The 21,728-nt window shown below is 37.6% G+C and overlaps 1 protein-coding gene across 21 annotated transcripts in view; it reads right to left on the bottom strand.

The window, feature by feature from the left end:
* Positions 1-21,728, bottom strand: part of PMS1 (PMS1 homolog 1, mismatch repair system component) — a 206,473-nt gene that overhangs the window by 140,568 nt on the left and 44,177 nt on the right. For 18 of the 21 annotated variants that reach the window (XM_049106509.1, XM_049106520.1, XM_049106510.1 and 15 more), the window contains one exon: positions 15,904-16,067. In XM_049106509.1, coding sequence (XP_048962466.1) covers positions 15,904-16,067 — 164 coding nt within the window. Of the gene's footprint in view, positions 1-5,201; positions 5,272-7,034; positions 7,215-15,903; positions 16,068-21,728 lie in introns of those variants that run through there. The other 3 variants (XR_007408808.1, XM_049106525.1, XM_049106523.1) reach the window with 3 other exon arrangements.

The following is a 21,728-nucleotide window of genomic DNA, read 5'->3' as shown; positions in this document are numbered from 1 at the left end:
TATTTATCCACATTAACAAATTCTATAATCTATTAGGAAATACTGTAATAGAATACCCCTATGACTCACCCACAGTGGGGGGCGGGGGGGTGCCTGGGTGAGATCACTTTTACAGGTTGTGTTTACTCCACTGAATAAGTAACACTCACCTTTGCCTAGTGACCAAAGTCAGCCTTCCCTCTTCTGAGCTTTCTAGGAGTACCCAGAAGGAAAAGGAAGCGTCTCGGGTCTAAGAGCTGATACTTGCTATCTTGCCACCCCTGTTCCAGCTGCTGTCTTTAATCTTTAGTGACCACATCTGCCAATATCTTAAGTGCTTAAATACCTATTATTCACAACCTAAAATGCACTAGTACTACCGATGTGATAGAGCTCTCCTTTCTTCCATGTTCTGAACCCTTGATTACACTCATGTACCACAAATTTTTTGATCACCTATAGGAAAGACTACTGTAGGCTCCAGGAATACAGACGTGAAACAATAGTAAAACACCTTTCCCCTCATGGAAATTGTATTCTAGAGACAGTAAATCCAGATTAAGTACATCATAAAGCATATCAGATGGTGATGAGTTTTAATAAGAAAAATAGAGCAGGAAAATGGGGAGACAGCAAAAGAAATGGTTGCAATTTTAGGGTGACTAAAGAAAGTCTGAGAACTTATAAAAGATGAGATTAAGCTTGATACACAGAAAAATGTTCCAGGCAAAGAAACTATAAATATAAAGGTCCTGAGTTGACAGTATGACTGCCAAGGTCAAGGAACAACAAGGAGGCTAGTTCAGCTAAAGCAAAGTGAGTAAGAGGAAAGAAATAAATGAGATCAGACATCAGTGATGGGTCAGATCATCTACAACAGGGGTAAGCATACTACAGTCCAAAGGGCTGAATCCAGCCTACTGTCTTAAATTTTTTTTTTGAAGTTTTACTGTCTATGGCTGCTTTCATGCGACAATAGCATAACTGAATAGGTGTAAAAGACTGTATAGCCCACCAACTCCAAAACATTTACTATATGGCTTTTTATAAAAAAATAAGTTGGGATCCCTGGGTGGTGCAGCGGTTTAGCGCCTGCCTTTGGCCCAGGGCGCGATCCTGGAGACCCGGGATCGAGTCCCACGTCGGGCTCCCGGTGCATGGAGCCTGCTTCTCCCTCTGCCTATGTCTCTGCCTCTCTCTCTCTCTGTGTGACTATCATAAATAAATAAAAAATTAAAAAAAATAAGTTTACTGACCCTGATATAGAATTCATAGGCCATTTATAAAGGCTTTGATGTTACCCAGATGGAAACTCACTAAAGAGTTTAGTCAGAGTTGCGTGATCTGACTTACATTTTTACAAGATCACTCTAGCTGTTGGGCTGGAAATAGACTAAAGACAACAAGGAAGGAAATGGGGAGATCCAATTAGGATACTATTACAAAAACCCAAATGAGAGATGATGGACCACAGTGGTAGTCGTAGACATAGTGGAATCTAGTCAGATTTTACATATATTTAGAAGTAGATCTACAGAATTTACTCTTGAATCAAAGTGATAGAGAATCAGTAATCAAGGATAATCCTAAGGCTTTGGTTTATTAACTGAAAAAACAGAGTTCTCATGTATTGATGGGAAGGGATGTGGAAAAATTCCAGGAGAGGAGATATAGAGCTCAGTTTCTGACATGTTAAATATAAGGAGTCTATTATTACTAAAATACCCAGAGGCGTTCTGGGTGGTGATCTGAGTTTGGAGTTCAGAGGAGAGTTTTAGAAAGGAGATAAAAATTTAGGAGTCGGGGGATCCCTGGGTGGCTCAGTGGTTTCGTGCCTGCCTTTGGCCCAGGGCACGATCCTGGAGTCTCAGGATCGAGTCCCGCATCGGGCTCCCAGCGTGGAGCCTGCTTCTCCCTCTGCCTGTGTCTCTGCCTCTCTCTCTCTCTCCGTGTCTATCATAAATAAATAAATAAAAATAAATCTTTAAAAAATTTAGGAGTCATCAATATATAAACAATATCTAAAGTAAGTAAACTGAATAAATAGACTAAGAAAATGAAAATATATATATATATATAATTGCTTGCTGTCTTTAGTCTGTATTAAAAAAAAGTAAATTCCAGGACACCATAAATTTATAAATTAGGATATGAACTAGAGGACTGATAACAGTTAGTAGAAAGAGAAACAGAAATAGGAAAAAAATCAAGGTGTGTAGACCTAGAAGCCAAGGGAAATAGTGTTTCAAGTATGGAAAATCAACTGTGGCAAATGCTAAGTAACATAAGGACTGAGAAGTGACCACTGGATTTAGCAATGTGGAGGTCAATGGTGACTACGACAACAGCAGTTTTGAGAGAGTGGTAGAGAAAGCCTGAGAGAAAGTATGTTCAAGAGGGAATGGGAGGACAGTAACTGGACACAATGAATAAAGACAACTATTTCAACAAGTACTGCCCAAGTGAAGGAATTGGCTTTTCCTAGGAACATGGGAAGTATATCCAAAGTGATGGAAGGGAAGGCTGAATGTATGGGCACAAATGCAGATAGGTGGGTGGATTGTGGTAGTTCTCTTTTGACTGCCTCAATTTTTTCACTAAAATAGGATGCAAGATCAGATGACAGTGAAGACAGAGGAAAAGGTGTGGGCTGTCTGAGGAGAGAAGAGATCAAAGAGCTATTGGGAACCTCACCATTCAATGGACCAGCAGCAACCACATCACTCGGAGACTTGTTGGAAATGTAGAATTTCAGGCTCCCCCTAACCTACTAAATAAGAATCTTCATATTAACAAGATCCCAGGTGATCTGCATGCACATTACATTCTGAAGTAGGTGACCAGGAAAGAAAATGCAGTGGAGAAACACAGTATGACTACCAGGCAGCACTGAGAGTAGTGATCATGAATTTATAGTGACACTACTCAGGATGAATTTGTTTTCTTCCAGCACACTCAGCTTGGTTCAGGCACCAAGAAGACAAAAAGATGGCTTTAACCAGGATTTGGTTAGTCAAACATGTACAGTTCAGTGAGAGAAAAACAATTGATAATTATCACCCTTATAATTTAAGAAGAGAACTGTGAACATCACAGATAAGAAACAGGTAAAAGACAGATCAATAGATCAAAGGTCCAGTAGAGTCTGGACTGTTGGAAGGGAGTAAGCTATAGAGACAGAGGGTGAGGATCAGAGAGTGAAATACTTAACACTGGAATTATGGAGGAAGTACAATTTTTGGCAATGACAAGATCTATGGTATAGCCACTGGAATTAATGGCTGAGGTAGGTGGAGGAAAAAAAAATCACTGGAGAAAAGATAAAAGATTTGAGAAACTAGGAAGGACTATGTGGATACTGAAATCACCAGAGTAATAGTGAGCTAAGAGTCTAAAGGTCTGAAATTTAAATCTGAATGAGATTTTGGGTTGCAGAGGAAAAGGAGTGGTCTAGAAGCTAGAATGAGGCACGATGGGGTGATGAACAGATGACAAAAATCAGTCACCACTTGGAAGGGCTGCAGAAGATAGAGTGTTCTCAGAGAAAAACAGACTTCAGAGCAAGAAGATCAAAGAAAAGGCTAAGAAAATAGGGGTTTTACTCATGACTAATCATGAAATGGGGCATTTCAGAACATGGGGATATGTGAGAGACAGTTAGAGAAAACAATGATTTGTAGAAAAAGACAGACCAGGGAGGTAATAGATGAGTTGTGAAGACTCAGGCTTGTTGAGATGATTGACAAACACGAGAAAAAAAAAAAAAAACCATGATGAGAAGAGGGCTGGTAGTCCCAAAGCACTTTGCAATCACAAGACTCAGACTTTCAGGGGAAAGGCTAGAGGGGTCTTGCCAGGATTGAGAGTTCTGGGAATCCCATCTGACACCAGAAAAAAAAAAAAAAAAAAAAAGCATGGAGGAGAGAGGGATGGTCTTGTTCTCAGAGCAAAGATTCCCTAATGGAAAATTCCAATGGACATCTATATGCCATTGCTCTGAGCTGTCATCTGACTCTTAATCAATAAAAACCTAAGGAGAAGTTTTACCTTCTACATATTAGATACTTTCCTTCACTCATAGGGATTTTTTTCAGAGATTTTGCCGAACTTCTCCTGCCTTCCCACCTATATTTAGTACAGAATTAAATTGCAACTATAAAGAGGATATAAGTTTATTTCCATGAAGCTCTTAGGCCTTAGGCAGGTTCTCTAAACATTTTGTAACAGGTAAAGCAATGTTTTACCTGTCCAGAGCAAGAGAGGACTTTGATTTATGGGGGTGAAATGTATTTCCACACACTGATCTATCCCAGCATCAGCCTCAGTCCAGCCTCCTCCAGCCAAGACACTTGTTAAACATCCACACAAAGATACAGATCAAAACACATCCACTGATGGATGAACAGTCTTCCTTGACTATTCTAGCCTGAAGTAATCTTTCCCTTCTCTTACTTTTCATAGTATTTATCAATATCATTTAATTATTTAAAAAGTTCTCATTATTCTTTTCATTTATTTAAATATTCACATACTTTCACATCTTCTTCACTTATATCATTTCACAGCTTGTATGTAAGCTCCCCTCCCATAATTATTCCATAGGCCATCATGTAATTACTCCATAGCACCTACTCCAAGCTCTGCATCTAGTATTGTGGAAAAGCTATATAGCAAAGGAGAATGAATGTTGCAGAAAGTCTAAGAGATTTGAACTTTAGCTCATCTTATGCTACATTAAACATTTAAGTTATTGGGCAATCCACTCAAATCCTTGGGGTCACATGAAGATAAAATGGAAAGGACCGAAATAAAAATACTCTACTTGCTAAAAGATCTGGGACAGAATAAAAAAAGTTTTCAGTGGTCTCTTCCAGATGTGAAGATCTAGGAATCTAGGAGGTATAAATTCTTATTATTTTGTGATTTGAAATATGAATTACTTTTTTAGAACTTCTAAGTGACAGAAATGTGAAACTTCAATTCTGTAAGAAAGTAATGGAAATGCTCAAGATATATGTAGACATCCTGAAAAATCAAAGATTTTTAAGGGCACCTGGCTAACTCAGTAGAACATATGGCTCTTCATCTTGGGGTTCAAGCCCCATGTTGTGTGTACAGATAATTTTAAAAATAAAATCTTGAGAGGGTGGGGCAAGATGGGAGAGGTGGGCAAGATGGTGGGAGAGTAGAGGTCCTCAACTCACCTGGTCCCCCCAGCTTACCTGTATAACTTTCAATCATCCTGAACACCTATGAATTCGATCTGAGATTTAAAGAGAGAACAGCCAGACGCTGTAAAGAGAAGAGGTGGTCAATGGTGGGGCTTTCTACAAGTATTGCTGGTTTATATAAATTTGGGACTGAGCATCTTCTAGCATACAGAACTTAATACACTCAGAACCAAGACAATCAGCCTCTAGGATCCCTCAGGTAGACTACATTCTCCCTCCATACAGCTTCTTCACCACCACCATTTCACATTCCGCCCTCCCCTTTCTTTTTCTTTCTCCTCTTTACTAAGTGTTTTTTCTCTTCCTTTTTTTTTTATTTTTCTTTCTTTGGGCTTTTTGGTCTTTTATTTTTTACTGCTTTGTTTTAATTTTTTTTTTCACTTTAGTGGTCCTTTTGTTTTATTTTGTTCTAATCTTTTCTGGCCTCCAACCTCGGCAGAATCATCTAGGGTGAAATTTACTTTGGTTGTGGTTGAAATTTGGGACTTAGCCTGCTCATACAGCCACTATGCACTGAACAAAATGAGTAGAAGGAAGAACTCACCAGAAAAGAACCAGAAACTACTCTCTGCCCCTGAGTTACAAAATATGGATTACAATTTGATGTCAGAAAGCTTTAGAAGCTACTGAAATTATAAAGCTACTGGTGGCTTTGGAAAAAAGCATAAAGGACTCTAGAGACTTTGTCACTGCAGATTTAGATTTAATCAGGCCGAAATTAAAAATAAATGAGATGCAATCCAAACTGGAGTTCCTAACAATGAGGGTTAATGAGGTAGAAGAAAGAGAGAGCAACACAGAAGACAAGTTGATGGCAAGGAAGGAAGCTGAGTAAAAAAGAGAAAAACAATTAAGAGATCATCTGGAAAGGCTAAAGGAAATAAATGACAGGCTCAGAAGGAAGAATCTACGTATAATTGGGGTTCCAGAAAATGCCGAGAGAACAGAGGGCCAGAAAGCATATTAGAACAAATCATAGCTGAGAACTTAACTTCCCTAATCTGGGGGAGGGAAAGAGGCACTCAGATCCAGGAGATAGAGAGGTCTCCTCCCCAAATGAGTAAGAACCATTCAACACCTTGACATTTAATAGTGAAACTTGAAAATTCCAAAGATAAAGAGAAAATCCTTAAAGCAACAAGAGACAAGAGATTCTTAACTTATATGGGGAGAAATATCAGATTAACAGCAGACCTCTCCACAGAGACCTGGCAGGCCAGAAAGGGCTGGCAGGATATATTCAGGGTCCTAAATGAGAAGAACATGCAGCCAAGAATACTCTATCCAGCAAGGCTCTCATTCAGAATAGGAGAGAGGGCAGCCCGGGTGGCTCAGCAGTTTAGCGCTGCCTTCAGTCCTGGGCCTGATCCTGGAGACACAGATCGAGTTGTGCGATGGGCTCCCTGCATGGAGTCTGCTTGTCCCTCTGCCTGTATCTCTCATGAATAAATAAATAAATAAATAATCTTTAAAAAAAACAAAAAGACTAGAAGGAAAGATAAAGAGCTTCCAAGATAGGCAGAAACTGAAAGAATCTGTGACCACCAAACCAGCTCTGCAAAAAATATTAAGGGGAACTCTGTAAAAGAGGAAGCGCAAAGAAATAATCCACAAAAACAGGGACTGAATAGGTATTATGATGACACTAAATTTCTATCTTTCAATAGTTACTCTTAACGTGAATGGGCTAAATGATCCCATCAAAGGCGCAGGGTTTCAGACTGGATAAAAAAGCAAGACCCATCTACATGCTGTCTGCAAGTGACTCAGTTTGGAGCTAAGGACACCTCCAGCCTGAAAATGAAAGGATGGAGAACCATTTACCATTCAAATGGTCTTCAAAAGGGGATCCCTGAGTGGCTCGGTGGTTTGGCGCTTGCCTTTGGCACAGGGCGCGATCCTGGAGTCCCGGGATAGAGTCCCGCGTCGGGCTCCCAGCATGGAGCCTGCTTCTCCCTCTGCCTGTGTCTCTGCCTCTCTCTCTCTCTCTCTCTGTCTCTCTGTCTATCATGAATAAATAAAAAAAAAATGGTCTTCAAAAGAAAGCTGGGGTAGCAATCCTCGTATCAGATAAATAAAAGTTTATCCCAAAGACTGTAGTAAGAGATGAAGAGGGACACTATATCATACTTAAAGGGGCTATCCAACAAAAGGCCTAACAATCATGAATATTTATGCCCCTAATGTGGGAGCTACCAAGTATGTATATCAATCAATTAATAACCAAAGTAAAGACCTATTAGATAATAATACACTAATACTGGGAGACTTCCACACGGCACTTTTTGCAAATGACAGCTCTTCTAAGCACAACATCACCAAAGAAAGAAGGGCCTTAAATGATACACTGGATCAGATGTATTTCACAGATATATACAGAACTTTGCATCCGAATGCAACTGAATACACATTCTTCTCAAGTGCACGTGGTACTTTCTCCAGAATAGACCACATATTGGGTAACAAATCAGGTCTGAAATGATACCAAAAGATTGGGATTGTCTGCTGCATATTTTCAGACCATAATGCTTTGAAACTTGAACTCAATCACAAGAAGAAATTTGGAAGAAACTCAAATACGTGGATGTTAAAGAGCATCCTACGAAAAGATGAATGGGTCAACCAGGAAATTAGAGAAGAATTAAGATTCATGAAAACTAATGAAAATGAAGATACAACGGTTCAAAATCTTTGGGATACAATAAAAGCAGTCCTAAGAGGGAAAAACATCACAATACAAGCCTCCCTCAAAAATTGGAAAAAAACAAATACAAAGGCTAACCTTACACCTAAAGGAACTGGAGAAAGATCAGCAAGTAAAACCTACATCAAGCAGAACAAGAAAGATAATAAAGATTCAAGCGTAACTCAATGAAATAGAGACCAGAAGAACTGCAGAACACATCAACAAAACCAGGAGTGGGTTCTTGGAAAGAATTAATAAGATAGATAAACCCCTAGCCAGCCTTCTTAAAAAGAAAAAAGACTCAAATTAATAAAATCATCAATGAAAGAATAGAGATCACAAACAATACCAAGGAAATACAAACAATTTTAAAAACATATTATGAGCAGCTATATGTCAACAACAAATTAGGCAATCTAGAAGAAATGGATGCATTTCTGGAAAACCACAAACTACCAAAACTGGAACAGGAAGAAGTAGAAAACCTGAACAGGCCAATTACCAGGGAGGAAATTGAAGCAGTCATCAAAAACCTCCCAAGACATAAAAGTCCAGGGCCAAATGGCTTCCCAGGGGAATTCTATCAAACATTTAAAGAAGAAATAATACCTATTCTACCTAAGCTGTTCTGAAAGATATAAAGAGATGGAATACTTCCAAACTTGCTCTTTGAGGCCAGCATCATCTTAATTCCAAAACCAAAGACCCCACCAAAAAGGAGAATTCTAGACCAATATCCCTGATGAACACAGATGCAAAAATTCTCAACAAGATACTAGCCAAGAGGATCCAACCATACATTAAGATTATTCACCATGACCCAGTGGGATTTATCCCCGGGATGCAAGGCTGGTTCAACACTCATAAAACAATCAACATGATAGGTCATATCAACAAGAGAAAAAACAAGAACCATATGATCCTCTCAAGAGATGCAGAGAAAGCATTTGACAAAATACAGCATCCATTCCTGATCAAAACTCTTCACAGTGTAGGGATAGAGGGAACATTCCTCAGCATCTTAAAAGCCATCTATGAAAAGCCCACAGCAAATATCATTCTCAATGGGGAAGCACTGGGAGCCTTTCCTCTAAGATCAGGAACAAGACAGGGATGTCCACTCTCACCACTGCTATTCAACGTAGTACTAGAAGTCCTAGCCTCAGCAATCAGGCAACAAAAATAAATAAAAGGCATTCAAATAGGCAAAGAAGAAGTCAAACTCTCCCTCTTCGCAGATGACATGATACTATATGTAGAAAACCCAAAAGACTCTATCTCAAGATTGCTAGAACTCATACAGCAATTTGGCAGTGTGGCAGGATACAAAGTCAATGCCCAGTAATCAGTGGCATTTCTGTACACTAACAATGAGACTGAAGAAAGAGAAATTAAGGAGTCAATCCCATTTACAATTGCACCCAAAAGCGTAAGATACTTAGGAATAAATCTAACCAAAGAGGTAAAGGATCTATACCCTAAAAACTACAGAACACTTCTGAAAGAAATTGAGGAAGACACAAAGAGATGGAAAAATATTCCAGGCTCATGGATTAGAAGAATTAATATTGTGAAAATGTCAATGCTACCCAGGGCAATTTACATATTTAAATGCAATCCCTATCATAATACCATGGACTTTCTTCAGAGAGTTGGAACAAATCATTTCAAGATTTGTGTGGAATCAGAAAAGACCCCGAATAGCCAGGGGAATATTATGAAAACCATAGCTCAGGGCATCACAATGCCAGATTTCAGGTTGTACTACAAAAGCTGTGGTCATCAAGACAGTGTGGTCCTGGCACAAAAACAGACACATAGATCAATGGAACAGAATAGCGAATCCAGAAATGGACCCTCAACTCTATGGTCAACTAATATTCGACGAAGCAGGAAAGACTATCCACTGGAAAAAGGACAGTCCCTTCAATAAATGGTGCTGGGAAAATTGGACATCCACATGCAGAAGAATGAAACTAGACCATTTTCTGACACCAGACACAAAGATAAACTCAAACTGGATGAAAGATCTAAATGTGAGACAAGAGTCCATCAAAATCGTAGAGGAAAACACAGGTAACACCCTTTTTGAACTTGGTCACAGCAACTTCTTTCAAGATACATCTATGAAGGCAAAGGAAACTAAAGCAAAAATGAACTATTGGGACCTCATCAAGATAAAAAGCTTCTGCACAGCAAAAGAAACAGTCAACAAAACTACAAGACAACCTACAGAATGGGAGAAGATATTTGCAAATGACATATCAGATAAAGGGCTAGTATCCAAGATCTATAAAGAACTTATCAAACTCAACAGCAAAGAAACAACCAAGCCAATCATGAAATGGGCACAAGACAGAACAGAAATCTCAGAGGAAGACCTAGACATGGCCAACAAGCAGATGAGAAAATGCTCCACATCACTGGCCATCAGGGAAATACAAATCAAAACCACAATGAGATCCCACCTTACACCAGTGAGAATGGGGAAAATTAACAAGACAGGAAACACCAAATGTCAGAGAGGATGTGGAGAAAGGGGAACCCTCCTGCACTGTTGGTGGGAATGTGAACTGGTGCAGCCACTCTGGAAAACTGCGTGGAGACTCTTCAAAGAGTCAAAAGTAGATCCACCCTACGACCCAGCAATTGCTCTGCTGGGGATTTACCCTGCAGTGAAATAGCAGGACACCTGCACCCCGGTGTTTCTAGCAACAATGTCCACAATAGCCAAACTGTGGAAGGAGCCTCAATGTCCATCAAAAGATGAATGGATAAAGATGTGGTCTATGTATACAGTGGAATATTACTTAGCCATTAGATGGATGAATACCCACCATTTGCTTTGACATGGATGGACCGGGAGGGGATTATGCTGAGTGAAATAAGTCAATCGGAGAAGGACAAACATTATATGGTTTCACTGATATGGGGAATATAAGAAATAGTGAAAGAGAATAAAGGGGAAAGGAGAGAAAATGAGTGGGAAATATCAGAGAGGGAGACAAGGCATGAGGGACTCCTAACTCTGGGAAATGAACAAGGGGGTAGTGGAAGGGGAGGTAGGCTGGGGGATGGGATGACTGGGTGACAGGCACTTGGGGGGGACTGGGTGGGATGAGCACTGGGTGTTATATGTTGGCAGACAGAACTCCAATAAAAAAATTTTTTTTTAAATCTTAAAAAAAAAAAAAAAGAATTTATTGAAAAAGGGCCTTAGGTATCAACTTCTACAGGCCTAAGCTCAAAAACAGCTAGGTTTGTGCAGAGTTCTATGGATCTTAATCAGAAGAGAAGTCTACTGTATTAGGGAAATAAATTGGGATAAATAGTAAATATATAAGATGTATTTGGTTAGAAGATCCGTAAAGGAATTACACATAGTTCCATTTAACTAAGGTAATAGCAACAACATAAATTGATGGCTCTTAAAGACCAGGTTCCTGTCAACCTTTGTCCCCACTGTCCCATCCACGCAGTCTTTATATATTTCCGGACTAGTTCTAATGAAGACATATCGATAACTTACTCGCCAGGAAAAAGAAACAGACGAGAATAGTATATATCTGTACAAGGGAGAATATACTCTGTAAAAAGAGGACACGTGAGAATCCAAAAGGATGAATCCTCAAAGTAATTCATTTTATATAATATGAGAAAGGTCTAAAAGGCCAGAGTGTTCAAAATTATAAATTTATGTGATTTTTATTTTAGCACCACCTATTTCATTAGTATTTTACTCTGCACTATGCACTGAGTATTAAGGGGAATATGAATATGCAGCTCTACCTCCCACAAAAGTCTACTGAGAAGGGGAGACAGGATGCAAATCACTGTAACAAACAAAACTGACATAATAGAAACACGCAAACAATGTTATAACTATGTCTTGCTGGGGAAGGGGACAAATACAGAGACCCTTCAATAGAATGGCTAAACAACAGAATCATAAATAAATTATAGTAAAATGTGACATCTGTGTCTCATCTTTTCTGTATAATAGTTCACAGAAATTAGGTGAAAAGTGAAAAAATGAATATAACAGAATATGAGAAACATCTTAAAAATGTAGATATCATGAATTTTCAAGGAGCAAAAACAAAAAAAACCCACAAAACCCTAACCAACCAACCAATCAAGATTGATAGCTTCAAGCTAAGCTTAAAACTATATTTGAATAGAGCTCCACTGTTGTTAATTAAAAAACCAAAATAAAACAAAACCCATCCGAACTTTCAAGGTTGGAAGTAGAAAAATAATTTTTTCATAAGGAAAGGGCATCTGAACCACAATCCTGAACTGGAATTTCTTGTTGACTATACTGCCTCCATAACCTTGCTTGGGACATGAGGGCGGGGTGGGGGGGTCACCCTTTAATGCTGGTCCAACTGTGGACTTTCTCGATTCCTCATATGGTACAGCTGAAACAAAACTGAGACATTTAACGATATAAAAAAGGCCAAAAGATGCAAAAAAAGAATAAAATGAACAAAGAGAATATCATGAATGTTGGGGATACAGATTATAGGCTACTATGTTTTTATAGTCAGTTTATAATTTAATAAATGTGTTCCCCACTTTTTTTCAATTATTCTTGGTCACACACTTCCTCCCAAATCTTCAGGCACTACCCCAGAGTTTCTCTCCTAGACAGCTAGAGAAGTACATCAAGAGAGGAAGTCACTACACTCACTACCAAATCTCCACAGCTACTTTACTGGGTTTCTGTCCCCTGCTAAGAGCCTGCCTCTTCCCAGATTGATTGTTGCCAGATACTCAACTTTTGAAAGCATTGTCGTCATTCTTCCAGACCTCAAAAATAAACTGATTCTAACAAGGAGGTGGAATAGGTAGGTGGAAAGTCATTCCTTAAATTACTTCTCTCGTAACAGTTAAAACCTTGTATCAGTGATAATTCAAGTCAGCTTTTGCAATACAGTGGGCCTCTAATTATCAAGATAAAATTCAATTCAAAACTATATTTTAAACCACAGATAGTATTTTCGGCAGAAGAAAATATTCACAAAACTCAGAAAGTATGAAGTATGAAAGTATCCCCTATTTGAAATCACAATTTAACATTATGTTCTGAACTAGTTGTCTACCAAACTATCCATGCACATATCAAAGAGCTAGAATACTAAATTAGTTTCACATATTATCACATTGAGAAAAACTTTTAATTTTAGGAAATAACTACTTTATAAGTGAAAATATACACAGCAGGACCTCACAGGAATTCAGTTATTATAACGAAAGCTGAAGACTATAGTGCTTTTTAAGGAATGGCTCTAGCAATTTCTCCAAATATCTACTTTAAATAAAGTCACTGAATCCACTTGTAAATTATTTCCCTTTGGCTGTCTCATTATTCAATATGCTTTCAAGGAACATGGTGATGAAAGAAGAAAAATACCTCTTTCTAACATAACCATACTGGCAAGAACATCAACATTATCAGTATTCAAAGAATGTCTTGGCAGGTTAAACCTTCATAAAAAGAAGGAACACTATCTAATCCAAGATGTCAAAATAGCAATAGTACTTCTCATATTATGTGCAATATGATTGTTTTTTTCTAAAGAAGAAAAAAAATTCCAAAAAAAGATGTCAATATAGTCATGTTTAAATTTTAGGCAAAGGCAAAAAATTCTTCAGAAAAACACATAAAGAATGATAAACATGTTCAAAAGAAAAAGGCCAAGAGCGGAGCAGGACTCAAAGAGATTTATGACATGTGCCATTGCTATTTTGGGAGGTTTAACAATATATTTCAACATTTGAGGCACAACAGTACTAGCAAGAAATAAAAGCATGGAACAATAATTTGTGCTAAGAGAAAAAAACCTGGAAGACAGATTGCTTATTCTAATTTAGTCCTTGATTTCCTTGTATAACAATAGCTAATACTTAATTTTACTATAAAATTTTTTATAATCATACATTACTTTCATGGTATAATACTCTCGACATACTCCAGGGTTTGAATTGCATTTGAAATTACTGAAGGCTATCAAGGGACTTGTGTTTGTTCAATATCAGTTCAGATGTGCTGTCCTCCAAAAATAATAAAATGCAGCATTTTAGAAAATACTACTTTCCATTCTCAAAAGATAATTCCTACACTGATGATCTTATAGTGGTTGGGAAAAATCTACATAAACTTATCCAAAACTCAGAAAATATGAATTTGATTTTAAATACTCACTTCCATTACATGAAGCAGAAATCTTGTTCTATTCTATTTTCTCATACTCAAAACCTTTCTCTTTATAGTTGTTGTTCTTTTAAAAATATATAGTTCCTATCTTCATATTTTACCTTTTTCCACATGTTTTCCCTTCCTGATCACTGACTCTTCTGTCCTTGATCTTTTTTTAACTTGGGCACATTTACCTTTTAATTGCTAAGTGTCCTCTGGATCAAGAGGTCATGGGGTTATTTATACTACAGGACGAGCCTCCGTCCATCAACATCCTGAGGAATCACCGCATGGTACAGCTGGAAGAGATCTCAAGGTATCATGTGGTTGAGCTCTCGGGCCACAGGAACAGGTGGCTGACTAATCTTAATGTTTTTCTTTCTTTTTTGTTTTTTTAAGACGATGAGAGATTTTGATCATAAATATTCTCCCACAGCTTGGCTTAACACAGAATCATCTTAATAACAAGTAAACAGAATAGAGTAGAAAGGCAACTGGATGAAAAAGGGTTCTGACCTCCGTACTATTAATTATCATAAAATATACAACAATTTCTTTGATTACTCTGAGCTTCAGGTTCCTCATACAAATCGAGGATGCTGCCTAACTTATAAAGCTATTACAAGTGTTCTGGAACCTGGAACAGAACTATATAAATGTAACCTAGCATTGAAATGGAAAAACAGGGCAGAGTGTAAAGAGCCTAATTCTGTAGGCATGTTAAGTTTCAAATCCCATCTCAATAATTCAGTAGCTGTGAGACACAAAGTATTAAACCCCTCTAAGTTTAGTTCAAAGGACAACAGCAAATTAATACATCTATGTCACTTATTTGTTGCTGCATTACAGGAGTTGTTTTTTTTTTTTTTTTTAAGGTTTTATTTATTTATCCATGAGAGAGAGACACACACAGAGAAAAGCAGGCAGAGGGAGAAGCAGGCTTCATGCGGGGAGCCCGATGCGGGACTCGATCCCGGGACCCCAGGATCAATCCCTGGGCCAAAGGCAGGAACTAAACCACTGAGCCACCCAGGGATCCCTATTTCAGGAGTTTAATGCAGCAAGGATATGAGGTAGTACAGCACAGGCCCTCAATAAGCGTTAACTCTCAACACCCCATCAGAGTTCCACACTTCTGCTGTGTGGTTCTGCTCTCCTCTAATTAAGTATTTCAAGTGTATACGTGTAATTTTATGAAAAACAGATAATCAGAAAATATGTTAACTTTTCTTTCCACTAAAATTCATCAAGCAACAAGAATTTCTTAATCATCCTCACTTTGAAAAGTGAGAAGAAATGAGGTAGTTTCCTTAAAAAAAAAAAGAAAAACTCTTCCAAAGAAAAAAGTTTATAATAGAAGGTGATGCAGGGAGCCCACTTCTCTCTGTGCCTAGTGTCTCTCATGAATATGTAAATTAAATCTTAAAAATGAATAAATATATATATATTTATTAAAATATATATATATATATATAAAATGGAAGGTGAAAAATGTCACTAAATTGTGAACTCCTTAAAGGAGCAGAACATGGTTTACTCATCTTCATATTTAGGAAGTACTCAAACACTTCTTGAATGTCTACTGGCAGAACCACTGATCTTAGAAATTAAGAAATGAAAGGTTCAATCAGATTTCACTTAAATATCAGATAAAGTAAAGATGCTCTTCGTATAATAAAGATAAAACTAAACAAATGTGAGCAAATTTTTGCAAGAAGACTTTACATAACTGATTAATATAAAATACATTGTCCCTTTATAACATCACATACTAAAAAATCTTATAGAAGCGTAATAAAGCTTACCTTGTTATGTATAAACACAATCCTTAACTCAGGTTTAAGTATACCATAGCTTATGAGGAGATCCTGGACCTTTTTTATTTCATCTTTACATTTTTTAGCAGTTGAATAGAACTGCTTTCTTACAGGTAGATTCTTAAACAATTTTAAAACAGTTACAGTTGTACCTGTTGGCAGATAAAAGGAAGGCATATTAGGTACGAAAAGAACTTCACAGATCTTTTAAATCTATATACAACCAGTATTTAACTCCTATCACTGAGGGCTGGTCCTCTCCCAACCCTGGGAACCCAAAGGTGGCTGATCCTTTGCGAGACTCTTCTATTTATACTCGGACTGGCCTGGCTAAGTATGATCTCTTCTGTGTAATCTAAACAAGAATAATCTCATTTCTACCACAGAAGAAAAACATGGGCTCACTAGAATGTCGTATCTTAAGAAATCTGCTGATACTCAAACAACCTGGGAATGACATTTATTCTGCACCTTGAAATACAACATATAGGTGGTATAAGGCAAATATGGTAGCCGTTATTACTCCATAAAAAAAATTATTGCCTGAAATAATATCTAACTGCCTGGTTTAATTCCATCTTCTAAACAACAAATATTCAAAACACAGGATAATCTAACACAAGGATTTTATTAGTCAAGTTATTTAAAAAGTTAAATAATGGTAAAAAAATTATACTGCTTACATATCAGTTTAATAATCAGCTTTTGTTAAAAAAAAAAACAACACACAAAAAAAAAAACAACACATGAAATTAGAACTGTATATTTTCTCATGACTGTACTATAAATTTATGTTTTTCAAATACTGAGGAACTTTTAAAACTACCAGTCACCAGCTAATCTGGATTTAGTAAATCAATCTCCTTATGTGATTCTAATAAATGTACTGCCAGCATTGAGAAAGCACTGAGGAATCAAAAATAAATTTCATGTAAAGTTTTTCAACCTTGGCACTACCAGCGTTTGTTTAGGGGGCTGTCCTGTGCGTTGCAGGCTATGTAGCTGCATCCCTGGCTTCTACCCACTAGATGCCAGCAGTACTCAACCCAGTCATGATAAATAAAAATGTCTCCACACATTGCCAAATGTCTCATGGGAGGCAAAATTACCCTTGGTTGAGAATTACTGATTTGCTGTATAGCAACTAGCACTTTTTTAAAAAGTAAAAAAAAGTCTAAAATAGACTAAACAAGAACAGAAAACAGAGTACATCACACATTCTAAGGGTATACACTATATCAAGAATTTTTTGCTTTGATTAGATTTGCATGAACTAGTTTGCTATTTCAATGTATTTCTTACTGTGAATGAAATGAGAAAGGCTGAAAACTTCAACTACTACCTATATGCCAATGACTCTTTAGATAAAAGTTGTAAGAAACACCACACTTTTATCAATCTCTGAAAAAGAAAAACATGGCAATTAAATCATGATACAATTCAATGCCTTAACAACAGTCTTGTGCAACACGTGGACTGGTCACACCAGCCTGTCACTGCTTAGACATTTGTTTTATCCCCACAGGTATGGCAATTTCCTCTGGTGTCTTCATTTTCAACTGAAGCATGTGATAGCAATCCCTCTGTACGTAACCCAGCTTTTTTCACTTATGTCTATTTTCTCTTTTTAGGTCTCATACAGTATTTGTTGTTTTGCAGGAAATTATTTCTGAAACTATTGTTTATTCCTGCAATCAACACATGAATTACCAATAATACACAAAACTCCCTGTCCAAAAAGGATCTGGGGAGGGGGCATTAATTATAAGCCACAACTTGTTTTCAAAGATGTCAGAATGTGACAGAACATGCATCTTAGAATGGACTAAAGTATATATCTGGACCCACGGCATTCAAGTTACATATAAACTGGATGTTCCGAAGCCCCCTCAAACCAACCATGCTCAGACCTGAACTCTTTATTTTCCCCCTTGAGTCTGCTACTTACACCTATTCTCTTTCTCATATGGGCACTGACATCCAACCTTCCCAAGGCAGATAGATATTCTAGACTTAACGGATTCTTCCTTCTACCCCTTAGTGCTTAATTCTTCTAGGCCTATCCATTCTATACTAAAAATCTCTCTCAAATCTATGTCAAGTCCCTTTCCTTCCTTCAAAATTTAGTTCAGGGATCCCTGGGTGGCGCAGCGGTTTAGCGCCTGCCTTTGGCCCAGGGCGCGATCCTGGAGACCCGGGATCGAATCCCATGTCGGGCTCCCGGTGCATGGAGCCTGCTTCTCCCTCTGCCTATGTCTCTGCCTCTCACTCTCTCTATGTGACTATCATAAATAAATAAAAATTAAAAAAAAAATTTAGTTCAAGAGGACATTTCTTACAAGATATAATTTATGGTAAAAGTTACAAGGTTCTCCTGGTTAATTCTGTAAATAATATATTTGCCTTCTACCTAAAAAGTTTCAGTGGCTGTTGGTTGTAAAGAAGTACAAATTTTTACTTTCAGTTCTAGAAATTTCACTTGGTTCTTTTTTTAGAGTTTCATTTCTCTGCTGAAATTCTCCATCTTATTACCAATTTTAACAATTTTTCCCTCTAAATTCTCTAGCGTAATTGTTTAAGTTCTTGTCTAATTCAAACATCTAGATCATGTTTGTGTTTGCTTATATCAACTATTTTTTTTCTCTTGATTACAGGTCCCATTATCCTTTATGTTGCTTAATATTTTTGTTTTTGCCAGACATTGCATACAAATGAAAAATAAATACTAAAGTAAATATTTCCCTCAGACAAGGCACTTCATTTCCTCTCTCAAGCAGCTAGAGTGACAAGAGGATCTCTTCAATATAAATTAGGAATGTATCTGGGTTGAAGCTGAGCTGTCCCTTTATTTAGCTCAAGTTCACTTTCAGTTTCAAATGTCTTAAGGATGGAACCAGGTCTTTTCCTCTAGCAAGGCTTTGGGATCTAAGCACTACAAGACTTTAAGATCTCTGTCTCTCTAGCTCAGACCCAATTTTCTTTACTACTCTTACTCAGCAGAAGTCCTGATGAGATTTAGCATCTGGGGTGAACCAGCGCTGTGTTTGAGGATTCCCATCCTCCAATCTGTCATGTCAGCTCACATGCGGCTGCTAAAAGTTCAGCTGGTTTCTTCCAGACCTATAAAAGATCCCTTACTCACAACAGACTTGTTCCTTTGCCCACCTATGCCCCCAAAGTCAGTTAATACTCCCAGGGATAGAAGTAGGCACACCAGTCTCTTCTCGTCTAGGAGGGGTTATTTTTCTCTTGAACTTATTCTTCCTACCACCCTCCCACAAGTTTTCATTTAAATTCCAGTTAACATGTAGCATAATATTAGTTTCAGGTATTAAGATTTAGTGATTCATCACTTACATACAACACCCAGTGCTCATCACAAGTGCCCTTCTTAATATCCATCACCTATTTAACCCAACCACCCACTCACTTTCCCTCCAGCAACCCTCAATTTGTCCTGTATGGTAAAGAGTCTGATTTATGGTTTGCCTCTCTCTCTCTCTCTTTCTCTCTTTTTTTGAGATTTTATTTATTTATTCATGAGAGACACAGGGAGAGGCAGAGACACAGGCAGGGGGAGAGGCAGGCTCCCTGCAGGGGAATCCCGATGCGGGACTCGATCCTGGAACTCTGGGACCACAACCGGAGCCAAAGGCAGATGCTCAACTGCTGAGCCACCCGGCTGCCCTTGCCTCTCTCTTTTTTTCCCCACTATGTTCATCTGTTTTGTTTCTTACATCCCACATATGGACGAAATCATATGGTATTTGTCTTATTTGTGACATAGTTCTTCAGTGGGTTTAAAAAAAAATACAAGAGCAGCCCGGGTGGCTCAGCAGTTTAGCTCCGCCTTTGGCCCGGAGCGTGATCCTGGAGACCCGGGATCGAGTCCCACATCGGGCTCCCTGCATGGAGCCTGCTTCTCCCTCTGCCTGTGTCTCTGCCTCTCTCTCTCTCTGTCTCTCATGAATAAATAAAATCTTTAAAAAATAATAAAAATTAAAAAATAAAAAATAAAATACAAGTTTTTAAAAGTATGTGCTCTTTCCCCTCATCATTCTTCTCTTTTTTTTTTTTTTCATCATTCTCTTGCGGCAAGGTTAAACTCCCAGCCCTTCTTCCCTATCATCTTCAAACTCAAATGATAACTTTTCTGAAAAACTCCCTAACCTTCCTCTAGGCAGCTGACAGCTTCTTTTTGCTGTCGTTATTTAGTCAACTGTGTTCTCCACTACTCCGTGAGTTCCTTTAATGCATCTGTGTTCTTCACTAGCTATGACAAATTTAATGGCATATATTGTAGCTGTGGACAGACAGTGGGAAGAAAAGGAGGCAGAAATCAGAAAAGCAAAATATAAATGTGTTTATGAAAAGAAAAGATACCTGTCGGTTTTTAAACATATGTTATACATGAAGGACCACACTACAATTAATCCATATATTAACTAATAAATTGCTTCAGCAGCGAAGATGTTCTATCAGAGCGAAGAATTATATATGTTTGAACAAAAACTTAATGACAGAAAACTTTGCTGTTTCTAAATTAAATGTGTACCCTTAATAAAAGTACCTAGTCATTTTGGCCAATAGGGAGGAGGCCCTAGTATACTATCATATTTTACAAAAGAACGGCTCACCTCTCTAACTTTAGCACATTCTACCAGAATTAAACTGCAGTCCTATAGTATACTCCCTGTTATATTTTTACATGACCCTATGTTATGCCACTTATAAATGCAGCTATTTATATTCCCAATGTAAAGAGGTACAGTTAGTTGAATATATTAAACTCCTCTTAAACCATTTAATGAGTAAAGTTCATTCTCCAGATGAAAAAAATCTTTCAATACATGCACAATCATACCTAGCAGGGATTTTAAAAGAACATGATGCTCTACTCTAATAACAGGGTAAGAAAAGGGAACTACCCTGATTAGTTTAAATATACCACTTTTGATATCTGAGAAATTCCTAAGGCAGAAGTACTAGGAGGTGTTAAAAGAACTTGTCCAGGAGGGTAAATCAATTTAGAAAGCTTATACTGATTAGGGTAAAAGAAACAGAAGTAGTGAAAGAAAAAAGATAGGATTAAAACAAATAATTTAGTAAGTTACTGATAAAAGCTGGGGACTTACTTTTACATTGTTGATTTTTAAAATGTCTTAAAATAGAAGTGAACAGAAGGGCAATTTAAAATGACATACTGTTAAGCACGTATATCATTTTAAATGGCTAAAGTAATCCATAAAACAAATACCTACACCCAGAAAAACCAGAACTGGAATCTCTAGTAAACTATTTTTAAACATTTTAAATATATATATTTTAAAGAGGTAACAGATTTTCCAATGCCTAAAAAAGATTTTGCTGTAAGCTGCCCCTACATCTAGGGACAGTTAGGCTGTCTCCAGGTGTCATTATCCAATCAGATGACATGAGGAGTAACTGCTAAGCAAGGATTTTCATACCACTGCAGAAATTAATCTACAAGAACCCTAAATGTACAGGTATTTAATTAGGATGGTTGTACTGTAGTTTTATCTTACACAGAAAATATTTAAATGGAAGTTGAATGACAGCTGGTGGTGAAATGTGAGTCTGTGATTTAATCACTCAAAAACTATCAGCACTAGGGCAATATGAATGTAAAAAGGCTTCTGAAAGTGTTTACAGATTTCTATAACATGCCCATCTATAACAATTTGAAACAAGAGCTTGATTGTTGCTTTTCAAGCCAATCACCTATAATTAGAGGAGATAACAATGAATCATGAAAGGCATTTACTAGTTTTACAACATGACCTTCCAAGTAT

This window comes from Canis lupus, chromosome 37 (genome assembly GCF_003254725.2).
Source record: "Canis lupus dingo isolate Sandy chromosome 37, ASM325472v2, whole genome shotgun sequence".
Taxonomy (NCBI): Eukaryota; Metazoa; Chordata; class Mammalia; order Carnivora; family Canidae; genus Canis; species Canis lupus.
Note: the sequence above shows the minus strand (reverse complement) of the source record. Positions and strands in the feature narration are given on the sequence as shown.